The sequence below is a fragment of the Liolophura sinensis genome, chromosome 12 (assembly GCF_032854445.1).
Source record: "Liolophura sinensis isolate JHLJ2023 chromosome 12, CUHK_Ljap_v2, whole genome shotgun sequence".
Classification (NCBI taxonomy): Eukaryota; Metazoa; Mollusca; class Polyplacophora; order Chitonida; family Chitonidae; genus Liolophura; species Liolophura sinensis.
In genome coordinates this window covers 30,765,658-30,784,562 of record NC_088306.1, presented here as the reverse complement: position 1 = coordinate 30,784,562, position 18,905 = coordinate 30,765,658, and the positions used below count along the sequence as shown (strand labels likewise).

Below are 18,905 nucleotides of genomic sequence, written 5' to 3'. Positions count from 1 at the left end.
ACACGTGGGATAGTTTGTCAGTATCAAGTTTACATGGGATAGTTTGTCAATAGCAAAATTAAACGCCACAAGTGGGATAGTTTGTCAGTAGCAAGTTTATACGTACGCTGCAAGTGGGATAGTTTGTCAGTAGCCAGTCTGTACGCTACAAGTGGGATACTTTGTCAGTAGCAAGTTAATACGTACACTACAAATGGTATAGTTTGTCAGTAGCAAGTTTACACGCCACACCTGGAATAGTTTGTCAGTAGCAAGATTAAACGCCACACGTGGAATAGTTTGTCAGTAGCAAGTCTGTACGCAACAAGTGGGATAGTTTGTAAGTAACAAGTTTATATGCCACACGTGGGATAGTTTGTCAGTAACAAGTTTACACGCCACACGTGGAATAGTTTGTCAGTATCAAGTTTATACGCCACACGTGGGATAGTTTGTTAGTAACAAGTTTATATGCCACACGTGGGATAGTTTGTCAATAGCAAGCTTACACGTCACACGTGATATAGTTTGTCAGTACCAAGTCTGTACGTCACACGTTATACAGTTTGTCAGTAGCAAGTCTGTACGCCACACGTGATATAGTTTGTCAGTAGCAAGTCTGTACGTCACACGTGATATAGTTTGTCAGTAGCAAGTCTGTACGTCACACGTGATATAGTTTGTCAGTAGCAAGTCTGTACGTCACACGTTATACAGTTTGTCAGTAGCAAGCCTGTACGTCACACGTGATATAGTTTGTCAGTAGCAAGTCTGTACGTCACACGTTATACAGTTTGTCAGTAGCAAGTCTGTACGTCACACATCATACAGTTTGTCGGTAGCAAGCCTGTACGTCACACGTGGGATAGTTTGTCAGTAGCAAGTTTACACGCCGCACGTGGGATAGTTTGTCGGTAGAGAGTTTGTACGTCACACATGATACAGTTTGTCAGTAGCAAATCTGTACGTCATGATAGAGTTTGTCAATAACGTTATGGCCTACTCATTTTCTTCATAAGGCCAGCTGGTGAAATTTAGCTCCGTATTTCGGATGTACACACTTGTCAATACAGGCCAGATTTACAGCGTCTTCATTCTCGATTGTAAATACATTCTAACAACTAATGTAAAATGGCAACAAACCAACGGACACAAGTGTTGACATGATCATGGTAGGTCTGTCCGCGGGCTCTCGACTCATTTCATGAAAGTCAAAGATGACGTATATTTATCAGTTGGATTGTAGTATTATGCCATATTCGAGGATATTTTACTTATATTTTACTGTGGTCATCATTATTCAGTGAATAAATCTGACAGAGTGCAGGGGAAATTCACAGCCATCCACAGGTTGCTGTCAGACCATCTCGTGGGATGTACACAGCATATACATGTACCGGTGCCTATAGTACTTGTACGACCGGAGAGGAAGCCAGCATGAGCTGGACTTGAGCAACAGCGATCACATTGGTGAAGATGAAGTAGAAGGCTCATCCGAGAGCTAAAAATATTTTAATCTGTTATATTGGATTTCTGTTAATGGTTAGACGACGATTAAATCCCAAGTATACATACATACTTACTTACATATTAATGATTAAATGCATTTTTATGTTTGAATTCTATTTTGGGTTTTAGGAAGTATGTACATGTATCGGTACCGGTACCTACAGTATGTACACGTACCGTACCTATACTATATACATGTACCGGTACCTATAGTATGTACGCATACCGGTACATATAGTATGTACATGTACCGGTACCAATAGCATGTACATGTACCGGTGCCTATAGTATGTACATGTACCGGCACCTATAGTATGTACATGTACCGGCACCTATAGTATGTTCATGTACCGGCACCTATAGTATGTACGTGTACCCGTACCTATAGTACATACATGTACCGGTACCTATCGTATTATGGTATTTTTTGGCATGGCCTCACAAGATGCTGTTGTCACTCCACACGCAGCCTGTAATGCTAGGTATATCTATTATAACCACAAGAATGTTCCCAAGTAATTTATCTGGTAGACCTACAGTAGGTGAATATAATTCGTGCAATTCGAACATCTGACTGCATTTAATCCATTTGAAAAATGTAGGGAAATAAGAAAACTCATTCATTTTGCGCGGTGTTTTCTTTTCAAAGCGAAGCTCGACCAAATATGAGGTTACAGGTTCTAACCCAATAAGGCAGTACAGACTCAAACCCAATAGGGCAGTACAGACTCAAACCCAATAGGGCAGTACTGGGCAGGGTTTTTTTTTTTACCACTTTTTCACCTCCCGGTACTTTCAGCGGCCATTGAATAAAAAATATGTCGATAGTGTGTTTAAATGCAAGTGTCAAGTGGACATTGTAACAGATAAAATGATACATGTTAAACGCTGTAAATTATACACCGTAAGTGTTATAACATCAGAATATGGTATGCCGTGTAAATCGTCTATGTATCTATTTATTTATTTTGTAAGACGGTACTCTTTGTCCGGAACCTGTAGTGTACAACATCATTCACAAAGCTCGTGTTCAAAGCTGTTCTGGCACGTTACATAATGCCCAGGTTTAACAAAGTAGGTCACGTCTTATTGCGAGGTCATGCTAAACATAATAGATGTCACAGTTCATTCGCCCCCTTGGAAGCCCCTGTGTTATTATTTTTATGAGCTTTCATTGGTTGGAGCGCCCCCTACCTTCGCGTCTCAAATACACAATATGCCAAATTCAGTAGTAGACGCAAAGTAGTAGAAGAATCTTTGCAGATTTGTAATCCAGTATTCCAAGCTTTTACACATATAATGTAGAAATAAAATATTCAGTAATGAGTGATGGGACAGAGTGATATGTGGCAATTTTTATGGAAAAATGCGCCTGAAATATTTTACGAATTGCTGCGAAAGCTTCATTAGCATAATCAAAATGGCGAGTGCTCGCGAGAGCATTTGCCAAAATGACCCAAACTTTGCAGTTATTTGCTCTTTTTTAAACAGATACGGCGATTTACTGGGTATCCCTAAGATATCTTTTGCAGAGTTGCAAACTTACCTCGAAGAAACCAAATATGGTAAGGCAATCTTCTCGTAAACGATGTCTGTACTTTGCACAAAGAACCCATAATTTTTAGTTTGCAAGCCGCTGCAACAACAACTAAGGGTAATCTGATAAAGCAGACGATGTATTTTTGAACAGTGTAGATTCAGATATATAAATTTAAGAATTATAACTTAGCAGTTAAGTAACAGCAAGTGAACTGCGTGAGGAACTTAACATTTAAAGTACGAGGAGAGGGAATTACTGTCCGATTGAGATGAGCTAACACTGATTTTATCCTCAGATTCGTCTGTTGATAGGTGTCGTGGTTGTTGTTTACATTAACACATTGATTCACCAAGTGAGTGAAAGCCAGCCCATATTTTCATACAATAACTTGCTTTTATTTTCTGAGTTGTTATTTATGTCATTGTCATGCTATAACAAAACAAAAGTAGTCTCACTCAAGACACGAAAGCCACTGCAAACCCTAGAAATCTGATGTCATTCGATACAGTGCACATCCAGGCACTTGGTTCACATGAGGCAATGGAAAGTAGATGTTGAGGTGAAAAGTGATATTGTAAGACATATGGAAATGAACAATATGTGATGGTACACTCTCGTAAAATTACATTGTGATCTTGTGCAATGTTGCCTGTGCTTTTGGAATGTTTCTGGTGTTCATTAATTGGTGGGAATTATACTCATGTTTAATATTAGAGGGAATTCACGAAAATGTCACACATTCTTTGTTTCTAACAAGCTCCAGGATCTTTAGCATATATACTGGTAGCATTTCATTCCTTTTAGCAATTTCTTGCTGTTTGTTTTGCTATGTTTACCAGTCGTAGTCCATGATGTTGAGAGGCTCAGTGCAGAAGGAACTAACCAATTCATTCAGCAAACACAACTAGATGATCTCCACCAGCACATCACTATTTTCTGTCATTGAATATACTTGTGTGCACATGTTTCAGTGCATTCAACAGGAATTTGGGTCTTTCAGTTTAAGTGACTTAATGCATATTCTTTAGAGACTTTGACTGTAGAGTTTTGTATTGTTAATTGCCATAATCATTCATTGTCTTATTTGATTTTATGTTTTTTCTTTTCATATTGATAGCTATGTGATTGTCGGTGAAGTAAGATTACACCGTTACGATGGAGACTGTTACATTTGTGTATGATTTTATTTTGTGAATGAGTGAGTTACATAATAATTACCTTTGTGTAATTTTTAGTTTCAGATGTGTTAATAGACTTACATGTGCGACTGCTGAGAAAGTTGGGTAAAACCAGTGCCAACTTTGAGAAATGGGAACGCTGTGTCACAAAGGTAACATTATCTAGAATGATAACCCAAGCTTTCTGTGGAAGAATAGTCTAAGAGCTTTTGTGTCTTGCTAAATTCTCTTGAGTGTGGGTTACATATCCAGCACAGAATGATACTGTACTCAAGTGAACTTTATACTAAGCTATCTGGGGGCCTGCATGGCCTAGTGATTAGTGAGCTCACGCTGCACGATTACTTAGGAGGTCTCAACAGTGAGGTCTCTGTGAGTGGGCTTCCTCTAAGGTTGTACAGAGGAAGATTTACCATCGCCTGAATGTCTAACTTCCTGAAAGTGAGATATAAAGCAAACAGTGCTGTCAAAATCGAAAGAAGATCTTCACAGTAGTTTACATGGACGACTATGACGTGTTAGTTTAGAAACTGAAGGTTCCAGCAAAGGCTCATGTACCACTACCCGCAGTCATGGAGAATGACTACTGTGATATTTGTATTTGTGACATTCTCTAGTGTTAACACGAAGAAAATGTAGCAGGGGCTAAAAAAAAGTGGTCATGTGGGTTACTATACAGCAAGTTCTGCTACTGTAATGCATTAAATCATCCTAATATGACTCCCAATGTATGGTTGTAATTCTACACAGATTGTCAGTTATTTGTGCTATGTTAAAGTGTCATCCAGGGTCCAGTTTCCAACGTATACATGTATCGGTGATTAGCTTCTGAGGCTAGAAGCTAGTGTAATAAAATACGACGATAACGAGAACAGCTAATGTTCAGAAACACTTTAGATTTATACTATATGCTGCTAATAAATAAAGCACAAAAAATATAATATAGGCCTACATTTGGATTTAGCTAGCTCTGTTGGGTTGTGATGATGTACATTATCACAGCCCAGTCTTGATCCATAAGCTTACCTTTAACTCCTATGTACTTCCCTTGCTGGCTTCAGTATACTACTGCAGGGCACCAAATAATTTGTCTTTAGTCACAGTCGTCTCAGCTTGTCATGCGTCATCACTTGTAAACCCACATAAGCATGTAACTATAGTGGAAACTGGATAAATTCCATCTCCAACCACCATGCCTGTGTGTGTGAAAATGTACCTGTAAAGGGTTACAATAAGGTCATGTGGTTGATTCCAGTTCCCAGTTGTTCCTGGGAATGCTGTTGTGGAAGAAAAATTTCCAGAGGCATTTCTCTTGAGGTCACATCATGCGCCGGGTGTAACGTTGTGAAGAGTTATGTCACCGTGGTAAATGTTTTGACTTAGTGCCAAGGCAGCTTTGTAAGACAGGTCCTTGGAGTACAGCATTGATCATCAAATTGAAAATGGGCAGAAACTGCGCTGAGAATTGCTCTGAGGGAAAGGGCTGAGGAATTTATAGAGGAACTGTATTTCTCTGACAGCTGGTTCTTCATCCCAACATTTATTGTTATCAGAGCTTCCTTCCACTTTTTAATTATTTATTGTTGTTGTTTTGGACAGTTTTGTTATGCCTACTCTGGTATGGACGGATGGGAGATGGAGGAATTGGGTTATGCCAAAGTCACTCTAAACACCAGACTGAGGATTCTCAAGGTATTACAGTGTATAATATTAAGGGATAAGACAGCACCTGACTAAAATATATTTCAGTCGAAAGCAGGATACTCAGCCTTTCTAGAAAGTACATGTATGATACTTTATTTTTTTAATCAGATTTTGCCGAATAACATGTAAAATAAAATGGCAATACAGCACAAATGGCTGGTGTGAATCGAGGCAGCCAGTTAAACACCTTGCTATCGGATTACGCGTCCTAAGCTGTGACCTAGTTTTTACCCATAAAGTTACAGACGATAACACAAAAATACTGCATAAGACATCATTTTGAGATTGTTTGCAATGATTTAGTTACGTTTAGCTGAAGGGCCATTTCACCAAGTGTTGTGGGTCAGGTCTGTATCAGTTACAGACCACCACAGACGTAAAATTAGTTGATTTACATGCCGTGTAATAATATTCAACGACGATGTCACAAATTATGTCAGACAGTAGGCCTAAGTACCGCTACAGCAGCATTCCGTCTCTGCTTACATCGCATTTGTGTCCCAAGCAGACCTTCGGCCTACTTAGTCACGCTGTTCAAAGTGTACAAATACATTTTTTGTCGTTCATTTCAGCAGTTTCTAAATAACAAATATCAGAGACACTGCTAAATTCATCACTGATGCCAAAGGTTTGTGGGAAAGGGAAGACAGCATCTCATTACACAACATTTAAAATGAATTAAATCTGATACTGTAATTTTGTCTGTGAATTTATTTGGAATGAAGAATTTGAATTTTACTCCTTTGTCTTTCTCGCATATGAGGGATTTTTTTTTCTGTTTTCCTAAAATAGTCAGTTTATTGAAACGTGTTCAAGCCGAGGTGCTTTCTCTAACATCCACGATAACTAGCAATGCTCTCATCTTAGAAGCCACTGCTACAAAATTGAAGCCTAAAATCCGGAGGCAGTTGCTTGCCTAGATCGTGCGGTTACGGTGATACTTTGTTTCCGTTTGTTTCAGAATGAGCGATGAATCTAGTTGTACAAGAATCTTATCATAATTTTGTAAACATTTAATAGGGCTCAAAATCACCTGCAGACCCACCCATACCAGAACCAGGAGTACCCTGGCCATCAATCTGTAGGCTACTTAAATAGTTGCTGAATTCCATGTACATGTAAATGACATTGTAGACCTACTGTATCAGCAGTTCAAGCAGTGGAAGAAACATCCTCATATACAGTATGTCCAATTTCCAAGAAAGCCATTTATCACTTGTGCCTACATCGCCAAATTTCATTACTTTTATCTACAGGTTCGGCTGTTATATGGAAAATACCGTTGACGTTAGAGAGCTAGAGTAAACGTTGCCTTGCTCTCAATAAGGGAGACGTGCTGAAGTTGTGTCAAGACGAAATTTCACTAAACCTTTACTGGGTTGAAAAAAATCTAGAAACAGTTTTAATGCTGGTTTAAGATACTTTGAATGGTAGTCTTTAAGTGGGCAAAGATTAGTCAGGTACTGTCTTTCACTTTAAAGTCTTATATCAAAGACTAAACAGTTACCAGAACTAGTAAACCTTCACTTAGAATTTATGTGCGACAAAAAAGAGAATGTGGTACCTCAGTCAAAGCCGAATGTCTCTGAATTTAACTCATTTTCTCCTTGAAATCATGTTGATGAGTTTAAATCAGGTCAGCGTTAAAAATTTTGAGAGTTAAAAATGTAACCCTCAAATGTTAAAGGAGAAGAAAATGTAAAAATGTTGCCAAAATCAGATGAAAGATCATCAAAACCTATTTATAAGTATGATCATTAATAGTTTTTTGGATTTTTTTTGTCAGGATAAAATGGTATTTAGAAATATTTTGGTGTGGTTGTTATTTGGGACCACCTTTTGGTATTCATTGTCATTGCATAATAATGTTCTAAATAAGGATGTGATGCATGTCTATTTTGACATTTGACATTATTTTTACATTTGAATGTAAATTTGTTGTTTATATCCAAACATATGCATTTAATCTGAATTATAATATTTATGAAAATATGATGTGAAAATATAAATATGATCCAAATCCAGGTTGAACACATTTGTCACCTGAAAAGACCAAATTTTAGACCAGATATGTTCATTGAATATGTGTTACATCCTGAGTTAGATGATTATTATGCAGATCATCGTCATTTATAACATTATTACATAAAGACTAAATGTACCAAATGGTGGTCCAAAATACCCACTATACAAAAATTATTTTCAAGTGTCTTTCTCTCTCTCTAAAGAATAATAAAAAAGATGTTTTTTTTTTTTTTTGACTGTTTTTGTAAGATTTTCATTTTCTTTTCTGTTTCAGAACCTGCTTGAAGCTCAGTTTGATAGCAACAACAGATTTAAGGATAAAATAAATGACCTTGATGCAGCTGATCTACGATTCCTTCCCATTGGCCGAGATAAGAATGGTTTGGCATACTGGTATCTGTTGGTAAGTGTTGAAAATAGCTGTCACAAAGGCAAGCCTGTAGTTTACTGCTTCAACATTTTGTTTGCTACCGAAGCTGAAAGGCATACAATATAATGGTTCTGCATGCATGGATCAAGCTTGCGACAGAAATTTGAGGTGATCAGTCAAAACTTTATTTGTATAGTTGTATTTGAGAAAACCTTATATTAATTTAGATCAGTGTGATATTGAGTTTTAGCTGCAGCCTTAAGTGAGGAGATTTCACAGGCATTCCTGAATCTCATACATTTCGTGTTCATGTACATTTAAAGCATTGGCTTTATTAACTATGGGATAGAAAGCATTATTATATCTGGAATGTGTTTACTCAGCTATGCATCTGAATGAACATTAGAACAAGGTTAGTGTCCGTTTTTGTGTGTACTTGTGGTGTTGAAAAGTGCATGTTTCCAGTAGCATATCATCCGACCTCCCAGCAAACCTCAAAACATCTGTTTAAGATCAGTCAAGCTTTCAGAATCCAGCAAATTTTTTGTATGTTTTTTTTTTGGAAACAGAAATACAGTACATAATGTATTGCATGTCAAAACTATTTATTTCTCCTTGTGTATGTGTTTACTTATTTAGTTCTCCTTGTGTATGTGTTTACTTCAGGATGAAGATTTTAACTTGAGAGTATACAAAGAGGAACAGGATGATGAAGATGCTGAGTCTTGGCAGCTCGTGTGCAGGTAAATGTCACTAGAACATCTCCAGCAGTTGATACCAATCATCCTGTGGCTTTAAGTCAGGAGTTCTGTGAGATAGTATACACAAGGCACTCCACCCTTCGCTTCATTGCCATCGTATGCTTGAGATATTATACACAAGGCACTCTACCCTCCACTTGGCTGCCACCGTAGGCATGAGATAGTATACACAAGGCACTCCACCCTCCACTTGGCTGCCATCATATGCGTGAGATAGTATACACAAGGCACTCCACCCTCCACTTGGCTGCCACCGTAGGCGTGAGATAGTATACACAAGTCACCCCACCCTCCACATGGCTGCCATCATATGCGTGAGATAGTATACACAAGGCACTCCACCCTCCACATGGCTGCCACCGTAGGCATAAGATAGTATACACAAGGCACTCCACCCTCCACATGGCTGCCACCGTATGCGTGAGATAGTATACACAAGGCACTCCACCCTCCACATGGCTGCCACCATAGGCGTGAGATAGTATACACAAGGCACTCCACCCCTCCACATGGCTGCCATCGTATGCGTGAGATAGTATACACAAGGCACTCCACCCTCCACATGGCTGCCATCGTATGCGTGAGATAGTATACACAAGGCACTCCACCCTCCACATGGCTGCCACCGTATGCGTGAGATAGTATACACAAGGCACTCCACCCTCCACATGGCTGCCACCATAGGCGTGAGATAGTATACACAAGGCACTCCACCCTCCACATGGCTGCCATCGTATGCGTGAGATAGTATACAAAAGGCACTCCACCCTCCACTTGGCTGCCACCATAGGCGTGAGATAGTATACACAAGGCACTCCACCCTCCACTTGGCTGCCACCGTATTCATGAGATAGTATACACAAGGCACTTTACCCTCCACCTGGCTGCCACCGTAGGCGTGAGATAGTATACACAAGGCACTCCACCCTCCACATGGCTGCCACCGTATGCGTGAGATAGTGTACTCAAGGCACCCCACCCTCAACTTGGCTGCCATCATGTGTGTGACATCGAGGTGAACCTTCAGTATGGCATTAAACACCAATCAGATAAATAAATCAACTTCAGTAGTGTGGAAGTTGGATGAAGCACAATGAGAGAGATGCAAAACTCCTGGCTGCACACAAGGTGCAGGCTTTTTCCCGGCCTTGGACAGGAAATATGTAGATTACCCCTTCTCTCTGTTTTGTGGCAGGCCTTGTGTAGGTGACGTGCTGTGCGCATAGTTCTGTGTATTGAAGATATTTTATTTCATCAATATGGTGTGCAAGACTGCATCACACAGGGGATTGCCTGCTAGTAATGTACCAAGGTCATTACTGGCAGGCACTTCACTCATAAGAAAATCTTTTTGAACAATAATGTGATACCGTTCTAAAAACTCTCAGAACTTCAGTGGCTCTTTACTTTCCAGCCTGAATATTCCTGCTGGCTGTCATAATAGCTGTATTGTTCGTATGTGTATTTATTGTATATTTATAGTAACAGAAATGACTTTGCTTACCTTGTTGCTAAGCGACATGTGCAGTACATTGTAAAAGCAAGGTATCAGTATTGTGTTGCTCACTTCAGTACTTTCTCGTCTGTTTACAGTAACAGAAATGAGTTGGCTGAGCTTATTGCTAAGCTGCAATCAGCTGATGATGTTCCTCAGGATAAAGACAAGCTGTCTACAACCTCAGGTGAGGATCAACCGTTGTCAGGGGTCTTGAGGGTTGTAGGGAGTGCAAGAATTCACAATATGCAATGACAGGTGTTCCACTGTGATGGTCAGTATTATGCAAAGTCTGCTCAAGTCATCACTCGAGTTGTGCATAGCCACATTTCTGATGGGCACATTTCATCTGTATAATGATTGGATCTTTGATGTGAAGTGAATTACAACCCTAATATAAAGCCTTTGACAGCACTCTTAGGTTTGGCTAGATGTTACATGAAGTTTGTGAGAGACTACTTCCCTTCCACCGATGAGGAACACACATTGACACTGTGCATCGCGTGTCAGTTTCTTGCCAAGGCTTGTGGATTTGTAGAGGCATTGCACTTTCCTGCGCCCATAAAAACTGACAAACTGACACATTTAAATATGTGAACGTATTCAGTTAAAGTTATTAAATGAATAATGTTGAAGATGTTAAATTCAAAATAATGATTGGCATTTGAAGAATTGAGGTACTCTAAGAATTTAAGATTAGTTACCAGTTATCACTTACTTTTTGGCTCTGGGGGCATCCGTGGCCGAGGTGGTTAGCGTGCCAGCACCTCACACTGAACCTGGAACCTCTCACCAATGCGGTCTTTATGAGTTCAAGTCCAGCTCATGCTGGCTTCCTCTCCAGTCGTATATGGGAAGGTCTTCCAGCACCCTGCAGATGATGGCAGGTTTCCTCCCTACATAATGATGGTCGAATATGTGAAATATTCTTGAGTAAGACATAAAACACCACTCAATTAAAAAAAATGAATAATATTTTTTGGCTCTGAAATTTTATTGTGAAATGGATTTGATCTAATGTAGTACTCATCTTGGTCACAGTTTTAGCTATTAGTATTCACAGCAAAACATTTCCATCAAAGGATCATTTGACTAAAATGGTGTGAAAGACGAGTCAAATAAGTAGATAAATAAATTTGACTTAAAATGACTGTGTAGTCAGCCACTGTTGCTTTTAAGGGCATCTTACGTTTAACTGTGAGAGTTTTAAAATAATTTTGTTTTGAGAGATCTTTTCTCTTGGTGATGGGTTATTGCAGTGCTTTATTTCTTCTTTGATGACCTGCAATCTTCTTGTAGGGGATTCAGATGGGAAGGATGAGGAGGGTGCATCCACACCAAAAGTGAAAGTGGAAGTTGAGATGGAGGAGGAGAAAACTGTGAAGGTTAAATCAGAAAAATATGACAGCGGTGAAGAAGAAGTGTTAACAAAAGCTGAAGTGGTCATTGAAGCTGAAGACATCAAGGTGAAGCCAGAAGGTGTCAAGGTCGAGGTCAAGGCTGAAGTTGAAGAAGATTTGGATTCAGCTGCAGTTATACTGGTGAGAAGTGACACCAGTGTCAAGGTGTCCTCTGAAGTTACGGACAAGGAAAGGGCACTTGAGCAGTCCAATTCTACAGGCATTCAGGGTGCATGTGCAGAAGCTTCAGGGACAGAGTGGTCTGAACAAGGGCCAGAAAGTGAAAAAGTGTGTGATGCTGGCAAAGAAGCCTTGGACAAGGCAGCTGAGAATGTGAGCAAGGATTCAGTGCAAGCAATGAACAGTACTCAGGAAAAGGGAGATAACCATGATACACCTGATTCATCCCAGAAAGACTCCACAACAGTCAAACTACACATCCAGATTGACTCCAAATCAGTTGTTGTGCATAAAGACAAAGTACCTGCAGAGACAGACAAAGTTAGTGTTTCTCTAAACAAAAGTGAGCCTGAAAACAAATTTGTATCAGGCAGCAAGGATGGTTGTGAAATGGAAATTGGGGAAAAGTCTAGTAAAAACTCGACAGAATGTATTGCTTCCAAATGTGCTGAAACTTCTGAATCACCTCAACTTTCATCATCCTTAATAACTGATGTTCAAAGTGTTTCTTCTGTAAGAGAAGACAATAGCACAGGTACTGAAAAGCAGGAGACCTCAGGTACATGTAAATCTGATGCTTTAGTAGAGGACAGCAATGTCAGGAGCGATGAACCATTATGTGTGGACAAAAGCGCAGATGTAGTGACACAGAAACACATTTGTGAAAGAAACAGTCCTGTCTGCATTCAAACACGTGGAATGGTTAAAGATGATTCTGTAAAAGATGAAAAAGTTTTGCAGAAGGCCAGTGAAAAATGTTCTGAAAAGTCAGTGATGGAAATGGATATTACAGCATCTATGATTCCAGAAGATGATTCTTGTGGTAGGAAATCTTCTTCAGGTGATGTTGGAAAGTTGTGTGAATCTCCACATGAGTCTGGGTCTGCCATTATGTCCGCAGATCGTGAAATGCGGAAACCTGATGCTGAAAAAGCCAATGATAGACATTCCATTGAGGATCACGGTGAGTATGTCCCTAGTGAGATCACAGAATGTGGGAAAGTTGTCAGGGAGGAACAAAGAAGAGCAGACAAGTGCGAAAAAGTCTCTGAGAAGACAACAGAGAAAGATGGAATGTTATCAGGGACTCAGAGTACATCCACATCAAAAGGGAGTTTGTCAGAAGCTGAGCCTATGGATGAGTCAAAACCTGAAGTTGAAGGAAAGGATGTGTCATTAATGGATAAAGATGTGAACAGACAAGTCTCTACACAGGAAGACAAAAGCTCAACTGAAGTTGATGAACGATGTTCAAATGCTGAAAAATTAAAGGATGAACATACTCACGGCTTTGCTAGTGAACATATTGTTCTGAAAAAACCTACCGATGAACAATCGGAAAATTCTGATACCAAAGATTTCTCGAAGAAGTTGGCCGAAGGCAAAACGTCAGCAAGCAAGACAGTGTCAACTGTTAAAAAGCATTCTGGAAGTCATAAGGAAGATGAAGAAGCACTTCATGAGGGTGCTTCAAAAGATGTCTGTAAAGATGCATTGACTTCAAAAGCAGAGGAAAGCTCTACAAGTGTGCGAGTGGTTCCTAACAGCTCTAAAGTCAATACAGAACAGACTACACCTGAGACTGCTAATGAAGATGAGGTTGTATCTGGTGAAAAGGCAACAAAAGCCATGGATTTAGAAGCAAAAGGAACAGCTTCTGAGAAAACAGATAAAAACAATCCTGTCATCGAAGATAAAAGTCCAAGTCTGAGTGGTTCAAAGTCTTCTTTGGAACAAGCAGCAAACAAGACACAACTCATTGTGTTAGAAAAGGAATCTCGCATAAGTGCTGAAGAAAGGGAAAGCAAAGAAGTGAGTACAACTTCTGCTGGGAAAACAAATGAGAATGTGGCCAGCAAGACTGAGGAGGACGTTAAAACACAGAGTGACTCCACGCAAGCAGAAGTGGAAGAAGGTGAAACAGATGTGGTGAAAGCTGACAGAAACACAACACAGGGAGATACTACTGATGTAGACAAAACAGATGTTCCTGACACCATGGGAGTGGAGGGATCCAAGGTAATGGATGGGTGTATGGCAGTTAAAGGGGATATTATGCAAGCAGCTAGTACAGAAACTCAAGGGGAAAAGGATAAAACTGAGAACAAGGAGGACATATCTGCATGTGAGGCAGAAAATGTTTCCAAGGAAAGCTGTAAAACAGTGGTGAAAAGTGAAACAGTTGAAGTGGAAGAAAAGAGCAATGTGGAGGATGCTAAAAGTAAAGGGCAGCATAGTGAAATGATTACTGACAAAAGCGAAATGGTGAAAGAGCCAGATAAAATGGAAGAGGAAAAAAGTACAAATGTCGAGGCCAGAAGTAAAAAGTTTGAGGATAGTAAAACATTTGAAGAAGATAAAAAGGCTAAGAAGGAACCTGAAGCTGTTAAGTATGAGGATAGTAAAGGTGTTCAGAGGAGAAAAATACAAAGGAGGATAGCAAAAATGTTGATATGGAGAAGAAGGAAGAGGTGTGTCAGGAACAAAAAATGGATGAAAAAATAGAAGCAGAAACAGAAAACAATGGTACAAGAGAAGTTGAGACACCAGCTTTGCAAGAGAAAGACACATATATTGGCGGCAAAGAATATGACACAAAAGAAGAGGAATTCAGCCAAGAATCTGGGAGGAGAAGGAAATATCAGAAGGGGAAAGGGAAACATTGAAATCATTTGAAAAAGAAAGAGAAACGCGAAAAGAGGAAAAGAAAACATCTGAAGAGGAAAGGAAAACATCTAAGGAGCAAAAGAAAACATCTGAAGAGGAAAAGAAAACATCAAAAGGGGAAAAGAAAAACATCTGAAGAGGACAGGAAAGCATCTGAAGAGGAAAAGAAAACATCTAAAGAGGACAGGAAAACATCTGAAGAGGACAGGAAACATCAGAAGAGGAAAAGAAAACATCAAAAGGGAAGAGAAAACATCTGAAGAGGCAGGAAAACATCCAAAGAGGAAAAGAAAACATCTGAAGAGGAAAAGAAAAGCATCTGAAGAAGAAAAGAAACCAACTGAAGAGGAAGGGAAAACATTGAAGAGGAAAGGAAGCCATCTGAAGAAGAAAGGAAACCATCTGAAGATTTCCACGCAGAAGAATTGAATGAGACTGCACAGTTGGTAGAATCCTGCCAAGAAAAAGACAAAAAGCAAAAGGGTGGATTCGAAGAAAACTCCACAATTAAAAACCAGAAATGCTCTGATAGTGCCAAGCACGAAGACCCGCTCATGTGTTTTGAGACAGACTATTCAGAACAAGAAAGCAGAAGAAATATCCGAGACAGGAATGTCTGAGAGTGAAAAGTCCATGGAAGAAACGTGTGAAAAAGAAACTAAGGAAAAAGAACTGTCCAAAATGAAAAATTCCAGTAACCAAACATTCAAGGTGGAAATATCAAAAAAGAAACATCTGAGAAAGAAGAGGCAAAAGTTATATTGGAGGGCAAGGTTTCAGGTCAGGGTGATGCAGACAAACAAGACACAAGCTACCTCAGAAGAACTGGCTGAACAGGGTACAAAGGCAGGAAAAAAGGGAGAAGAGATAACAGAAACGCCTGATATGTCCTCAACAAAGGAAACTTCATCTGAAAGCAAAGAAAAGAAACCTACCCAGAAGGTGAAGGCTGATGAAAGTGAGTCAGTTAAAAATGGTGAAGAGAAAGTGTGACAGAGAATAAGCAGGAGTCAGATGTTGGTGCAAAGCCCATCCCTCCCAAGGCTGCACCCAAGAGAAAGTCTACCAGAACATCAACAATGGAGAAGTCTCTACGACAGAAGGTTGCCAAGAGCAATGAGGCATCTGAAACCGAATCAAAAGAATCTACAGTACCAGATTCAAAGGATGGAAATGTTCCTGATGATGCCAAGCCCATAAAGAAAACAAGGTGTACAGATGCAACAAAAGATGATGATGTGACCAACCTGGCAAAGATGAAGATGAGGTAAAAGAAGACAGAAATGAGGACTGGAAAGAAAAATGCACTGATACAAAGTCAGAAACTCTGAGGTCAACTCGAAAACAGCGACATGTGAAAAAGGAGAATGGTGAAGATACTGAAACCCCTCCTGAAACCCCGGAGAAACAACACGGTCAATGAGGACAAGGACAACAAGGTCCAGGGGAAGTCGAGGTGGCAGAGGTGCATCTCGAGGTGCTGGTAGAGGTGGCAGCAGAGGAGGTGGTAGAGGTGCAAAGGCCTCCTCACGTGCAGCAAAGCGACAGGTTCCTGCAGAGTCCAGCGAGCAGTCAAGTCAGGAGTCAGACGATGAAACCTGTTGTGAAACAGGCCCGAAGAGGGTCGCGCAAGAGGCAGGGGGCGAGGACGTAACCGGGGCAATTCCAGACGATCGCGTGCGAAAAAAGTGACAGAGGAATCAGATGATAGCGACGACGATCTTCCTTTGAGTAGGATTAGTACCCCCTCAAAACTCGTGGCGGTAGAGGAAAAGTCGAGGAGGAAGGGGTGGAGCTAAAGGAGTGCGGGATAAACCAGCTGTTGAGCTGACACCTGTCAGGAAAGTACACGTCCTCGGAAGTAAGTTATATGACTCATTATATGTCAGCTTCATTCTAAAATAGGATTTCCCCTTCCATATTTCTTCTACATTTTCACAAGTTCACCTGGTGTTGTATTAGGCATATTTTGAGGGGATTTCTCTGACTAGATTCAAAACAGTTGTGTTTTCTGTGGATCTCTGATGTTTTTAAATCAGCCTAACACAAGTCCTAGCCATAATCATACGATTAATGTCAAACAATTGACTTAAAAAATGGTTTGCCAGTAGTCTGCGGATAATGTGGCTACTGTTGTAAAAGTGAAATATTCTTTTGTATGACGTAAAACACCAGTGAAATAAATGAATAAATTATGTTTACAAAGCCATTTTCGATTTAAAATTTGTTTACAGATTATTTGAAGCTGGATACTCAAACTTAGTTGAAATTGTACTGCTATGGCAAAGAAACAGTGGTCAGCTGTTTATCAATTTGGTGAATATTTGAGTTGAATTTGAGTTTAAATTTTAGGCTAAAGGCTGAAATAAGCCTATGACCAACTTCTTAACCCAAGTATGCCATTCACGGAGTGCCTGGAAAAAGGATACGTGTCATGAAACTCTTGGTCCTTATTTCTTAATACAGATTTTATGATATCGCATGACTTATAGAAGTACACATAAATTTCTCACCTTTCTTTTTGGGAGCATAAAAATGGCTTTAGTTAAGTAGCCTTAGTTAAACAGTCGAGCAACTTTGTTTGAGGAGAGGGCCCGAATTGGTCATCGGTGATGTTCCATACTGGGATGATTTCCATTGACAGAAAATATATCTTTTTTTGATTTTCATTTCTCTTTTTATGTATCCTTTACACAATGTTTTTTTTTTTTGGTATTACTATATAAATCTAGGTGTATAGTTTATGGCCTCGAAAGTTTCTACCTCCAGCTGTGGAAAAGCTGCCCCTGGCTGTCGATGGGTAACAAAGCACATGTGGCACAAGCTTAGCAGTACACTGTAGAGGGATTTGTGGTGATCATCTTAGCTAAGATCGCCGCGATATGGCTGAAATATTGGCCATGTGGCATTAAGCCATGATCATTCATTCATTCTTGGGTAAAAATCGTGAATCATAGAGTCTAATTCTACCTGCATTTTTTGAAACAGGCTGCAGAAACATCTATCAGTGGTTAAGTCTTCTTTTTTCATTACCAGAGGAAAAAAGTGGAAAGCGACGAGGAGTTCCAGGTGAAACAGACAAGGGGAAAAGGGAAAGGGGGAACAAGAAAGGGGCGACAACGACGACTGGCCACCAGTGAAGAAGACACGGACCGTGAGCAAGAGGAGGAAGAAGAGCGCCTGGTGTTCGAGGCTCTGGAGGCCTCCGATTCCAGTGAGGAGTTATCTTTCCATTATTCGTCGTCTGACAGCCCCATGGAGGAAGTGGATGAGGATTACACTCCGCAGAAGCAAGGACGCAATGCGAGGAGAGCGGCCGCCCGAAGTGGTGAGCATGAGCTCGTATCCAATTCCACAGGTAGAATGTAGGCCTGTCAGGCTGTCATAACTCCACGTACCAAGTATGAATACTGTATCACAAGATCATAAACATAATATAAGAGAAATGAAATCATTATTCAGGGGACAATATTTATGGGAGGTGAGTCATAGCTTTTAGACAGGAATATTTTGGTTTATTTTATTTAAGTTTTCATTTCATTTTAGTGTTTTGCTTTTTACATTTTAATTTAACATTTTAAAGCTGCAAGCTTATACATTTTGGAAATATCAGTTTATGTTGTTTTTTTTTTTTCCTTTTGTAGTTAGCCATAGATGGTCCAGACATGAGTATTTCTTTGTGTAAATTTATTGTCTGGTTTCTTGTTGCAGGTCAGAAAGATGAATCTCAGTCAGAAGTTGATGATGATACTCCATGCTGTAAATGTTTGAAATTCAACCAACCTGAATGGGTCAGTTCCTTTTGCGTTTCTTTTCCTCATTTGGTATTTGCCCCCTTATCTTTTTGCGAAAGTGTATTGTTCATCATCGTGGAAGGCTGTCCATCTGTTTACATTATTGAACAGCAAATAATGATCAATTAAAAAAAAGGATTTACGTAATTAACATCAGAAGACTTAATACATTAATTAATATATATTTTTTATTAATATTTCAGAGAGTGATTTAAATATTTTAATTAAGAAAAGTACAGTGCCCTGTCTCTGTCCCTGTCCTCTGCCACAGCCACATATCTTGAATCGGTAAACCTGTCTCCT

General features: G+C 39.7%; 2 protein-coding genes across 2 annotated transcripts in view; one reads left to right on the top strand and one right to left on the bottom strand.

The window, feature by feature from the left end:
• LOC135479882 (DNA polymerase alpha catalytic subunit-like) overlaps positions 1-18,905 on the bottom strand; it is a 338,179-nt gene that overhangs the window by 113,209 nt on the left and 206,065 nt on the right. The window lies entirely within an intron of this gene.
• Positions 2,909-18,905, top strand: part of LOC135479290 (remodeling and spacing factor 1-like) — a 39,239-nt gene continuing 23,242 nt past the window's right edge. The window contains exons 1-12 of the mRNA XM_064759111.1: positions 2,909-3,053; positions 4,264-4,358; positions 5,806-5,898; positions 8,210-8,338; positions 8,972-9,048; positions 10,660-10,748; positions 11,861-14,643; positions 15,379-15,750; positions 15,837-16,075; positions 16,421-16,539; positions 17,825-18,166; positions 18,520-18,599. Coding sequence (XP_064615181.1) covers positions 2,909-3,053; positions 4,264-4,358; positions 5,806-5,898; positions 8,210-8,338; positions 8,972-9,048; positions 10,660-10,748; positions 11,861-14,643; positions 15,379-15,750; positions 15,837-16,075; positions 16,421-16,539; positions 17,825-18,166; positions 18,520-18,599 — 4,563 coding nt within the window. The remainder of the gene's footprint in view (positions 3,054-4,263; positions 4,359-5,805; positions 5,899-8,209; positions 8,339-8,971; positions 9,049-10,659; positions 10,749-11,860; positions 14,644-15,378; positions 15,751-15,836; positions 16,076-16,420; positions 16,540-17,824; positions 18,167-18,519; positions 18,600-18,905) is intronic.